At 50.5% G+C, this 12736-nt stretch overlaps 1 protein-coding gene across 1 annotated transcript; it reads right to left on the bottom strand.

Moving 5' to 3' along the window:
* Positions 1-363: 363 nt before the first annotated feature.
* On the bottom strand, positions 364-11978 carry n4bp1 (nedd4 binding protein 1). Its single transcript, XM_084452954.1, has 7 exons — positions 11535-11978; positions 8318-10053; positions 5603-5733; positions 2958-3054; positions 2057-2164; positions 1525-1626; positions 364-1427 (listed from the first exon to the last, which is right to left on the bottom strand). Exons 1-7 carry the CDS (start codon positions 11835-11837, stop codon positions 1049-1051), a joined length of 2856 nt encoding a protein of 951 aa, XP_084309080.1. The 5' UTR covers positions 11838-11978; the 3' UTR covers positions 364-1048.
* Between the last annotated feature and the right edge of the window lie 758 nt (positions 11979-12736).

The raw sequence follows: 12736 nt of genomic DNA, 5'->3' as shown, positions 1-12736 counted from the left end.
GTTCTAGGTAGGGCTCAACCACTGGGGGAGGCTCCTGTGTTACTGCATGTTATCTGGCTGCAGAGAACACACTGTTCTCTGGGTTCCTCCCTGTCAACTGAGCCAAATCAAACACCAAATCAAACATCAAAAACCTGAATAATACTGAAACCAAAACACCAAAACTCCACTAAAAGTATGTTGGTCCACTTGGTTCAGCTTAGTGTGTATGTGGGAGAGCTGTCTGTAGGACAAACCGTGTGGGCTCACACAGGGGGGCTGTGGTTCCTCGGTCATCATCCACACTATGGCCATGGTGTATCTGTTGATGATTGTGCAACACAAGAGAGAAGAGGCAGGCAGGTAGAAATAAGAGACTGTATATCCAACATGCACAAAATAGACCCAAATAACACCATGTATGTGCACATTAGCCCAAAAAGGTCATACAGTATTTACAAAAAACGAATCCATCAAATAGAAACAATAATTATATTACAAGAAAAAAGCAGAGGATTTCCTTCAGCAGCCATAACGGCAACAGCTAGGCTATTTCAACACAATCAGTTTGAACACATTAGAGACTTTGTGCAGAGAAGTTGAGGAAATTCAAAATTTTAACTTTTAAATAAGACCACATACATTAATGTAATTAATGTAACCTTTTAACTTTAACATAAAAAATAAGACCACATCAAATGCGCCATCTGGGCAGCTTGTTATTTCCAAAGTCTTTAATGGTTTTACCCAGAAGCCAAATATAGTGAGATATGAGAGAAGTGCAGTTTGTGCTTATGGGTGATCATGTTCTATGGATACTAGTGTTGAGTTTACACAGATCAGGGAAAAGGAAAGAAAGAGAGAGATAGAGAGAGAGTGTGTGTGTGTGAGAGAGAGAGAGAGAGAGAGAGAGAAAGAGTGAGGGAGAGAGAGACAGATTCCCAATAAGAATTGGACAGTAGCAGCGCCTTTGATAATGTCCCAAATCAGCTTTGTGCCCTCTTCTGTGTCAACTTTACGCCCCCCCCCCCCCAGGCCTGCAGGTGTGTATCCATGTGTGTGCTTGTGTTCAGCCCAGCAGCAGGCCTGACAGGGCATTAAGGTCCCTCATGTAAGGGTTGTCGGTTAGAATCCTGTCGATGCGTTGTTTCTGGTCTGGGAAAATGTCATACAGCTTCCTCTTCAGCTCCATGGTCTCTCCCGGTGACCTCTGGGGTGGGGGGGAGGGCGAGGGCCGGGGCGGGTGCCAGCCGGGGGGGCCAGAGTGGGGCCAGTGGGTGGAGGGGGGGGGCTGCGGGGTGGTGGAGGGTTGTGGGATAGACTGGTGGGGGGGGGATCGCGGCTGGGGGGTGGCTGGAGGTCGAGGGGCAGACTGCAGGGCTTGCACATGGATTGGGGGCACAGTCCGGAAGTCCTGTCGCAGAGGAGGGGGTGTCGCTGGGCTCCTCCTGAGAAAAAAGGGGAAGGATGGGGTTTATTACTAGTATAAGGAAGACACAGACAGGCAGACAGCACACAGACAGACACCCTCTGCTGCCCCCTGACCTGTTGTCCTTGCGCAGAAAGATCTCCAAGTGTGGTCCGTGCTTGCCAAGGGGGTCGTCAGGGATCATGAAGAGGTCTTCTACAAAGGTGAACTGCAGCAACCTGGAGACACAGGCAGAGCAACAGGTTACAGGACAGAACAGCAGTCAGTGAGGTCAGGACAGGGCAGGGCAGGGCAGGGCAGGGCAGGGCAGGGCAGGGCAGGGCAGGGCAGGGCAGGGCAGGATAGGTCAAGGCAAGGCAGGGCAGGGCAGGGCAGGGCAGGGCAGGGCAGGGCAGGGCAGGGCAGGGCAGGGCAGGGCAGGGCAGGGCAGGGCAGGGCAGGGCAGGGCAGGGCAGGGCAGGACTTAAATTCATCTTGCAACATTAAATGAAACTGCTAGTCAGAGCATAGTGCAAGCAGTCAAAGTACCAAAATATTAACAAAAGATTGTCTAGGAGGAAAACAGCCACTGTACTTAAATCATGTAAGTGACTGTGATTGGTTTGACTCATGTGCCTGTGTTTACTGGCAGGTAGCTGAGCCAATCACCTCTCCTGGATGATCTTCCTCCACGCGTCGGAGGTGTTGACAAAGTCCCGCAGGTTGTCATTGGTTACGATGACCCCGTCCGTCTTCTCAGCCAGGTGCAACAGGAACCTGCAGGGCCAGAGAAGCACGGAGGTTACTGACCCAACCCGCCTCCACTGTACCATTCATCAGACCATTCAGTGGGTCCTGTGTGTAGCCTTGTCTGTATATGGACGTACACATGTAGCATTGTGTTGTCTCCACTTCAGTTAGTCATATCAACCAGCTACACTACACTTCCTGGTTCATGTCAAGGAATCTAAAATGAAGGAAGGGACATTACGTCTCTGTTGCAAGCCGATTGGTGCCAGAGTGACAACTTTCTGGTCAGCCGTCATTGACTTGAATGGAATCGATGTCTCCTCGATTGGGACTTATCATTTTAACAGGTTATGACACCGAATGGCAGAATTGTCGGTAATTTTGTTGTATGTAAACTAGCTAATTTTGATATATTGGTTTACCCGAAAACATTTCACTATTGCGTTTTATCAACGCGATGTCCATTGGGGTTGCCGCTAGATCACCAAATCCATGTCCAACCCATTAGCCTACAACAACAGCTATTTCAGATCCACTACTACACAAGTTATCTGAAGAAATATACATCAACCAATATACCAAACGTTAGCTAGTTAACTATACAACAAATTACAGATGATTCTGCCATCCGGGGTTATGATCCGTTAAAATTACGTCGTAAATGAGGAGATGGTGATACCATTTATTTCAATGACTGCCGACCAGAACAGTTTTACAGTTGGCACCAATTGGCTTGCCTTGCACGTGCTACACCGTGCAAGTGACGTAATGTCCTTTTGTGTGTATGTTTGAGAGAAAGACTGTGTGTGTGTGTGTGTACCTGTCGTCATGGGAGGAGATCCTCTGACCACACACCTCTCTAGAGGGGGTGAATGACAGCAGTCTGAGATCTTCCAGCTGGTTCAGGAAGGGTTGCTCTGTTGGACAGACAGGACTAGAGTTAACACCCACCACACACACACGCACACATACACTCATACGCCTATGCGTGCACACAAACAGTCAGGCACACACAGCAATACCAATGCCATACTGAGAGAATGATCTCAGGCTAGTGGTCAGACTGGCTGTTCTGCACTATGATCGGCCGTTCGACCTGTGCTTTGCTGTGATTGGCTGACCTTAGGCCTGTGCAAAAAATCTATACAAGTATTGCAATATTTTTTTTTCACAATACTGTATTGATTTTCCGGCCCCTCGTATCGATATATATATATATATAACAAGGAAAATATACAGTAGAAGACCGGGAATACAGCTGTGGCCAAAAGTACACAGTCTTGAGTTACTATTTCTACCTTCTCAACTCTTCTTCTTCAACTTCACTTCTTTCAACTTTTATTTTTCTGTGATAGAGTGATTGGAGAGGTGAAAGGCGTCGCTGGCTCTGTACGCTCCCTGTTTGCATCCTACTTGACGGGCCGCTCCTACCAGGTGACATGGAGAGGGTCGATGTAGGAACCGCGTAGTCTGACTACGGGCGTTCCACAAGGGTCTGTCCTGGGTCCTCTCCTGTTTTCCCTCTACACTACATCTCTGGGCTCTCTCATTCGCTTGCATGGCTTCTCCTATCACTGCTAAGCCAATGACACCCAACTGGTTCTGTCATTTCCCCCTTCTGATACACAAGTGGAGACACGCATAGCTGGGTGCTTGGCTGACATCTCGGAGTGGATGACGACACATTCCCTCAAGCTCAATCTGGACAAGACTGAGCTGCTGTTCCTCCCGGCGAAGGGCTGCCCACACCGGGACCTGGTCATCATCATTGAAGACACAGTGGTGATGCAGACTTGGACTGCGAAGAATCTGGGTGTGACCCTGGATGACCAACTGTCGTTCTCCGCACATATCACATCCGTCACACGCCCCAGCAGATTCATGCTCTACAACATCAGGAGGATTCGCCCTTTCCTCACTGATGAAACGGCGCAGGTACTCATCCAGGCCCTGGTCGTCTCCCACCTGGACTACTGCAACTCCCTCCTCGCTGAGGCCCCGGCGTCAGCCATTAAACCCCTGGAACTTGTCCAGAAAGCTGCTGCTTGCCTGGTGTTCAACCACCCCAAGTTCTCCCACACAACTTCCCTCCTCCGTTCCCTACACTGGCTCCCTGTAGCGGCTCGCATCCAGTTTAAAACTCTGGCGCTAGCCTACAGGGCAATGAAAGGAACAGCCCCCTCCTACCTCCAGGCCATGGTCAAACCCTACACCACCTCCTGACCGCTACGCTCTGCTCCCTTGGGGCGACTGGTTGCCCCGTAACTCCGAGACCCCTGCAGTCAATCGACGCGGTCACGGCTCTTCTCTGTCCTGGCCCCACAGTGGTGGAACAAACTGCCCACTGACGTCAGGACAGCAGAGTCGCTGCCCATCTTTCGCCCCAGGCTGAAAACTCACCTCTTCAAGAAGAACTACAACAATCCTCCCTCTTAAGCACCTATTGTATTTTAGATTGCCATTCTTGCACTTTGCCTTCAGCACTAGATTATGCTCTTAGTCACTTGTTTTAGAAAGCAGATGCACTTGTTGGTTCTGACAAGTAGTAGTACTTTGGCTTTTCCTACGTTTAATGCAATTATTGTGTCGCTTTGGATAAAAGCATCTGCTAAATGACTGTAATGTAATGTTCAAGTCAATGATCCGCTTTTTCAGATCCCTGCCGAGCTCCTTTGACTTCCCCATTGTGGCGTTTGTGGCTGAGTCTAATGATTGTATCAAATCAACCCTATTTAAATGGGCTCAGAGAAGTCACCAGCTGTATTCAATTATAATCAACTCACTCAAATGCCACAACGCTAATTTGATTGACTTTCTACATCATCAATATTGATCATTCATGTTGCTGTATATTTTTTACCCAGCAGATGTGGTCCCATGTTCAGTAGAACCATAATAAATTGATAAAAGAACCAAACTTCATGATTTCTTTTTCGTGATTAAGAAGTCCCTCCACCTTCAGGATCACCTCCAGGGAGCGAGGGATGGAGTTGCATTTTCAGCTCTATCTTTACATTTTCATTAAATTATTTAGAGTATTGCAATGTATCAGGATACAATCGTATTGTGACCCGTGTATCGTGAGGTCCTCGCCAATACCCAGCCCTCGCTGACCTCAATCAATCAATCAAAGCTTTATTTGTATAGCGCATTTCATACCCAGAGGCAACACAATGCGCTTTACAGAGAACAAGGGAGGTGGGCATACGTCCCACTCTCTACATATTCCAGAGGGAAGCAAAAAAAACAGTAATCACCCGGGGGCCAGATAAGTGAGCTGTAAAAATTCTTCCCTGACCTCTCTCAACAAGGCGATCGAGCAAGCTCCTGGAGTATGTTTGTCTACCGGCTAAGAACATTTATGAAGCAATACATTACATTAAATTACATTTCAGAGTGAGAGAGGCTAAAAGCATCATAGGAGAAAGAATATTCTACGGACATGCTACATGCTACGCCACTGACCTGTGATGTAGCGGTCTCTCTTCTGCCGCCATTGGGGAACAAAGACGGTGATCTCTCTGTGACCCCGCTTCCAGAAGGCCTCCACAGCGATGGCGATGCCTCGGCAGGAGAAGAAGCGACGTAGGCCATGGCTGCACGACAGAAAGTACACAACAAAGGCACAGGAAGTAAACAACAAACGTTCTCATTCATGAGACAGTCATGAAGACAGGGCAGGGGGACGGGGTGGGGCGGGGTCACTGTTAGCCTCACCCTGCGTTTTAACAGCGGGCGACTTGGGCGATTAGTTGCTGGAAGTGCGTTATATGTCTATGAGAGCCGGCGACCGCCGGTGACTGCAGGCGATGCAGCGAACGTTCAGCGATCGCCCGACAAGAGCCAATCAAATTAATGTGTTTCTGTGTTTAAACTTTTGAACGTTTGAACTACGGTAACATTCGACCATGACAACACACGGGAGGAACTTTTGTTTTAGGGAAAAAAAAAATTGGGGGGATTTTTATCACCTAGAATCGCCGGCTGTTAAAACGCAGGGTAATAGCGAGCCTAATAGCAAACATGCTTTCTAACTGATGATGTTTCACACCCAGCCAGCCCTTAACCTGTCCTCACTGGGAACTTTCACACAATTCTATCTTCACACTGTCTTTTATAAGCCTGCAAATCCACTGGCTTCATCAGCTGCTGCAGCACCAACACTGCATACTGCTGCTCCCTCCAGAGACAGAACAACACACTGTGCTCCTCTGCTAGCCACAGATTACTGATGACCCAGATTCGTGTGAACCTCCACGACAGCCCGTTAAGAACGCACCCGTCATCAAGTCTGACACCGAGTGACTGACTAACGTCAACAAAAACATTAACAAGAAGAAACAAGACGTCACTGAGAGAGCAGGAAGTCCCCTGGTCAGTCCATCTCTGCACACAGGAAGTGAGCGCTAACAGCGCTGTGGGGATGTTGTTCTTGCTTCCGTGACAAGACAGACGTGCAGACGGGGACAGATGGAGAGACAGGTGAACAGGGAGAGGTAGAGAGACAGGTGAACAGGGAGAGGTAGAGAGACAGGTGAACAGGGAGAGGTAGAGAGACAGACAGGGAGAGGTAGAGAGACAGACGAACAGGGAGAGGTAGAGAGACAGACAGGGAGAGGTAGAGAGACAGACAGGGAGAGGTAGAGAGACAGACAGGGAGAGGTAGAGAGACAGGTGAACAGGGAGAGGTAGAGAGACAGGTGAACAGGGAGAGGTAGAGAGACAGGTGAACAGGGAGAGGTAGAGAGACAGGTGAACAGGGAGAGGTAGAGAGACAGGTGAACAGGGAGAGGTAGAGAGACAGGTGAACAGGGAGAGGTAGAGAGACAGGTGAACAGGGAGAGGCAGAGAGACAGCCAGGGAGATAAGCAGAGAGACAGACTGGGAGATGGGCAGACTGTAGACAGACAGGCACGTATACAGACAGAATAAGCAGCCTGCAGAGGAACCAGACACAGTAGCAGAAAGAATGTGAGCTAGACGGGTATGAAGAACTGAAATAACAATGTTCAACTCTTCCTTCATGGTCTGCTGGACCTCCACTTCAGTTTCCTCTCACACCTTCACTGTGCTGTAGTATGGTGGGAGTGCTTTAATAGGGGAACATACTGTAGTATGATGATGCATGCACACACACAACCAAGCATCCAGAGAGTCACCAGAACGCCATAGTGGTGAGCCACGCAAAGCCAGAGGGAAATTAGGCACTATGGTATCTCTCTCACACACACACACACACACACACACACACACACACACACACACACACACACACACACACACACACACACACACACACACACACACACACACACACACACACACACACACACACACACACACACACACACACACACACACACAGGTGGTGGTTTGCAAAGTCAAAGGGAAGTTCCTTGTACGAGAGAAAGTGTTTGAAACAGGAAGAGTTAGTACAACTACCACCAGTGATGACGTGGCTAGTAAAATCACCTTGCCAACCTTATGTAAATAGCTAACGTGACATGAAAAGCTTTTTTAGCTTCCTCCTGGTGATTTGAAAAATAGAAAACCCCCACAACTGATCATCTCAGGTGTCCCTGTACGGGGTTGAAAGACGGCCTCTGTCTGATTCTAAGAAATGGGCTCAATTGATGGGCTTCAGTAATGTCCCTCTGGTGAAGAGGGAGGGAAGGAAGGAGGGTGGGAGGAAAGGGAGGAAGGAGTGAGTGAGTAAGGGAGGAGGGAGGGTGATAGAGGATGATGGGGTTGTGAAAGAGACAGAGGGGCAGGAACGTCATGAAAGGCTTGTTCTGTGGGTGATGATTGTGACATTTCGGATGAAGGGCTGTTAACTTTAACACTCTGACAGAGTTACAGGAACAGAGGAAATATCTGATCACCCCCATGAGAGTACAAGCACTTCAAGCAGGGTTACATAGTCACACACCGACACACACACACTACATGAACATCGAGACACTAACACACACACACACGCGCGCGCGTGGCGGTGTTTCTAAATACAGTCATATCTTCTGATGTAAATGCGGTGGGCTCTTTCACACCTAGTGCTCCAACTCGTGGGGGGGGGGGGGGGGGGTTAGAGAATCAGGTTGGTGTGGGGGTGGATACAGTAAGAGTGTGGGGAGGTGTTAGTGACGGGGTGTGTCTGTGTGTGTGCAGGAGTGTGTAACTCACGCCATGGCCACGTTGCTGCCGTCTATGATGATGTGCCTGAGGTCTGGCCTGCCCGGCTGGTTGGTCAGGGACAGAATGTAGGGCGTCTTCAGAGACTGCTGGAAACGGGCCATGCCCGTCACAGGCGGCGCTGGCGAGTGGGCTGGGGGCCCTGTGCTGGGAGGGGGCACCCTGGAGGTGGCTAGGGTCTGGTAGGAGCAGCCGGGCCGGGGCTCTGCGCTCTGGCTCAGCCAGTGGGGGGCGCTACGAAGGGCGGTAACGCTCTCCACGCGCACCGCCCCCAATGTCTGAGAGCCACCGCGCGATAGGTAGTCAACCTGGTGGTGCCCGGCTCTGGACAGGTGGTCCTTCCTGGATCCCGATTGGCCGTCCGGGTGTTCCGCCGTCTTAGGCGTTTCCCCATCTGTGTCGTCGTCGTCAATGGTGATGATGTCGTAGGCTCTGCCCTGGGCACTGCTGCTCCTCACGGCACCAAACTGCCACCTCTGGCCGACGCCGTTACTGCAGCCGCTGCTGCCCAGGGGCTTGATGTTCTCCTTGGCCCGCACGTCTCCCTGGGCCCTGGCCGGCCCGCGCTCCTTCTCCCTACTGCCTGGGAGCGTAGACGAAAAACAAGAGGAAGAGGAGGAAGGCTCTGTGGTGCGTGTCGAGGTCCCCGCCCCGCCTCCTCCTCCTCCCCCCTTGTCCCTCTCCCTGCTCCCCCCTTGTGAGTGGGCGTCCACCCGCTGGCTCTCCTCCACAATGCGCTCCAGCAGGAGGAAGGTGTCCTCCGTCTGGCCCGTCCTCCTCACCACTCGCTCCACCACCTCCTGCTGGTAGCCCATGGTCCGGAAGAAGTTGACCAGGCAGCGCAGGTTCGTCTCGGGGCTCACCGCCTCGCCCTCTTCCGACGCCCCGCTGTCAAGCAGGATGGGGGGGCTCAGAGGGCTGCCGCCGGCTCTGCCAGTGGAGGAGGAGGAGGAAGAGGAGGGGGAGGGGGTCTTGGATCTGCCGTGCCCCGCTGCCTGCCGCTCCCTCTCCAGGGACTGGTCCCTCCTCTCCAGGGAGTACTGCCGCTTGCTGTCTCTCAGCTCGCTCTCCGACGACCGACGCTTGTGGGAGGGGCGGCCGTTTAAGAGGACCGCCTCTGCCGCCGCGGACCCAGAGCCTGCTCCGCACCTGGCCCCGCCCCCGCCCCTCCCCTCAGCTCCAGTACCGCTGCTCCCCTCAGCCACTGGCTCCGCCTTCCCCCGGGGGCTCTCCTCAAAGCTGGTGTCCAGGATGCGGTTGGAGAGGTCAGTGACAGGGGTGCTGCTCTGAGAGCGGTCCGGGTCCGAGTCCACCCCGCAGGGGACGGGGCTGTGCGTCTGCGTCTGTGTGGGGCTGCTGGCCAGCCCTAGCAGCTCCTCCTTCAGGGCGCTGGGCAGCAGCAGCAGCTCCATGGTGTACTTGTCGTCCCTCTCCTCCACAAACGCCTTGAAGCTCCTCTTCACGGCGGGCTCCCTGTCGCCGGGCAGACTTCGCTTCTCCAGGAAGAGGGCCACGAACTGCTGCACGCGGCTCTGCGCCATAACGACGGCCTCGGCCCGGCCCAGCAGGCGCAGCCATCCTGGCTCCGGAACCAGGACCTCGGCGCTGGTGTCCCTCAGCAGGCGGTCCAGGAAGAGCCCACGGGCGCCAGCGAAGATGCAGTGCATGTCCACGGGATAGCGCTCCTCCTCATGCAGCTCAGGATCACACAGGCCCCGCAGGTACTCCTGCAACAACATCATCATCATCATCAAAAACAACAAAGTCATATAGTCACAGACAAAAAAACAACCAGAAAGGGAATGACATACAGGGGTTGGTACAGTAGCTCACTTATATCATTGGAGGTGAGTGGGCATAGTTCCTCTCTTCAACTCTTCTATAGTAAACTCTATCAACAGTTCACAGTGATATCATGGAAGAAAGGCATTAGGCTGCTTCAACTTCAAATTCTGTAAACTGTTAATCATCAGTTCAACTTCCTATTGGATTTTAACACCCTGAAGTTATGATACTACATTGTAATCTATATGCCAGCATGCTCTGACAAAGGCATATTGCCAATTCCGAAACACGTCAGCAGCCCAGCAATAAAAAATAATGTAAACCGAGCTGCCGAAAGTCTTGTACTTTTATTCCATTTGGAGTGCCGCTATCCCACCTGGTTGGTTTCTCTCTACAAAACAAGGAGTCCTTCATACAAGCCACAGCACCCTTGTCAAGGGAAGGAGAGAGACAGTAGCTGGGGCACTATAGGCAAAAACAATATACTTAAAAGCAAACAAGTGCGATATATAATCTTTAATGAAGCAAGCATGAGCAATAACATTTCTTTAACATACATTCTGTCACATTCCTAATCTTTAAATCTGCTCCCTAAATACACACGGCAATAGGATTAGTCATAGGGCAAGGGCAGACACCTGGACAACTCCCAGTGAGTTGGCGTTTCACTTCTCTGAGTTCTTCTCCATGGGGTGTGGGGATACCCGGGTTTACTGGCATCGATAGCTGAGCGACTACCAATGGTTGCGACATAGGCCTAGTATTATTGCCAAATCCGGTTCTCGATCGACTGAACTTTCAGCGCACTGTCTATTGATGTACGCGGAGAGAGGGGAACTAGTGATACAGAAGATGTGTTCAGAAGGGGAAATGACAGGGTACAAGACAGTGGTGACACTGCATCATCTCATCTGTTTGCCACAATTATCATCTTTAATACGTTGACGATACAAGTTTGCCTAACCAAATAACCATTTACCGAAAGCTTCTAGCTATAATAACATAGTTACTATGTATGTAATTTAGGTTCAAGGTGTGACTCACTGCAATGGCCACTTTACTGGCTAACTTAACTAATAGCCAGTCCCCACCAGAACACGTCTTATTAAAGTTAGGCTTGACTTATATAGGCTCGCTTCCTACTGCCTTTCGACAACATGATATTAACACAACATACATAAGCTCGAATAAGTGGGATGTCTTATTGGCCCCCTTCTATGCGGTGTTGAACACCAGCGTCTCCAGCAGAAGCGGAGGCCTCTTGATTGCAATCTGGTTCACCTGTCACAAACGGTGGGCAGTTTGGCATAGCGAGCTAGGATGCTAAATTAGTGATATATCGACCAAGCAAATGGGTATGTTTACGTAGAAATAGTAGCTAATCGAAACGGTTTGAGTCATCAGTCAGGTAGAGCCACTGTACCTTTGCTTTCGACACATCGTCTCTCTTTCCTTTGAGTTGGAGCCATATCTGCCGGGACGCCTTCCTGCCGTGGTGGGCTCCAGTGTGGTCCAGGAGGCCAATAATGGTAAAGACTACCTTGAAAACCCTTTCTACTCTGGGTTTGGCACATTTCAGTTCTTCTTCCTTGTCTTCATGGACCGTGAACTCGTCCACGGTCAGGCCCTCCTGGTTGGTGGAGGGGGACAGCCTGTTTCCCGGCGGGTCCGAGCAGGCTATCTCGGTGATCCGCTTCATGCCGAGGAGGGGCCGCGTTGTTGACATTCTGTTTTCCAATATCTCAGTCTCAGATCAGCTTAATATATCAACCATTCGGGGTCATTTGGATCTTTCCCACCCTTCATGGTTTTCCTAGTCGTGCGTCGGTTGAGTATATGCTATTTTAGACGCCAGTGTTTCTGTTTCACGGTTACTTTTACATCAAGCTAGCTGCGAGCTATGACGACAACCCCGCGACGCTATCCCGGAAAGTCCCAGTGATGACATCATAAGAGTACGACAACAATGTTTGTTTATCTTACCCACGAGGGGAATCTTATCAAATATATGTCATTATTTTAAACGCAGTTTATTGGACCGAATGCATTTAAATGAAACGTGAGTATGTGGCGAGTGTTTTCCTTGTAGACTAGGTATCTTAATTGTCTGCTACCGAGTGTTTAAAAAAAAAAAAATTATATATATATATATATATATATGTTACGGTCAATGTGAGAAAACGGGGAATGTGAGCTTTTCCCGGTTATTGCGCACATTCCCCGACCTCGCGGGGAATGTAGGAGAAACATGTTCGTTTCTCACATCTCCCGGGTAATGTGCACATTCTCCGACCTTGCGGGAGATGTGAGAAATTGGTTAGTATTTCTCACATCTCCCGCAAGGTAGGGGATTGTGCACATTAACCGGGAAATGCTAGCAATTCCCGACCTTGCGGTAAATCTAGGAAAGCGCAACCGTATGCAAAACCTCTGCGCAGCCGGGTGGTGGGAGAGGGCTTATGTGACGCCTCAGAGGGCGTGCACCATAAGAGGCACCCACGGTAGTTGGGCTAACGTTACTGGCGCACACCTGTGAGAGATTTTTCGTCTTTCTTTCGGCTAGCTAACGTGTAGGGTTCCTTTGGAGGTTCCCACCTTCCTGTTGTTGCGATTTTCATTTTGCGT

The sequence above is a fragment of the Borostomias antarcticus genome (assembly GCF_949987555.1).
Source record: "Borostomias antarcticus genome assembly, chromosome: 18".
Classification (NCBI taxonomy): Eukaryota; Metazoa; Chordata; class Actinopteri; order Stomiiformes; family Stomiidae; genus Borostomias; species Borostomias antarcticus.
The sequence above is the reverse complement of the archived record's forward strand: the minus strand, read 5'-3'. Positions and strand labels throughout refer to the sequence as shown.

Excerpts from the sequence above, each read along its gene's own strand:
- n4bp1 (XM_084452954.1), bottom strand. The coding sequence starts at position 11,837 with ATGTCAACAACGCGGCCCCTCCTCGGCATGAAGCGGATCACCGAGATA. Across the intron at positions 3,055-5,602 it reads GAGAGACCGCTACATCACAG|AGCAACCCTTCCTGAACCAG; the intron begins GTCAGTGGCGTA and ends TCTGTCCAACAG. Across the intron at positions 2,165-2,957 it reads ATCTCCTCCCATGACGACAG|GTTCCTGTTGCACCTGGCTG; the intron begins GTACACACACAC and ends CTGGCCCTGCAG.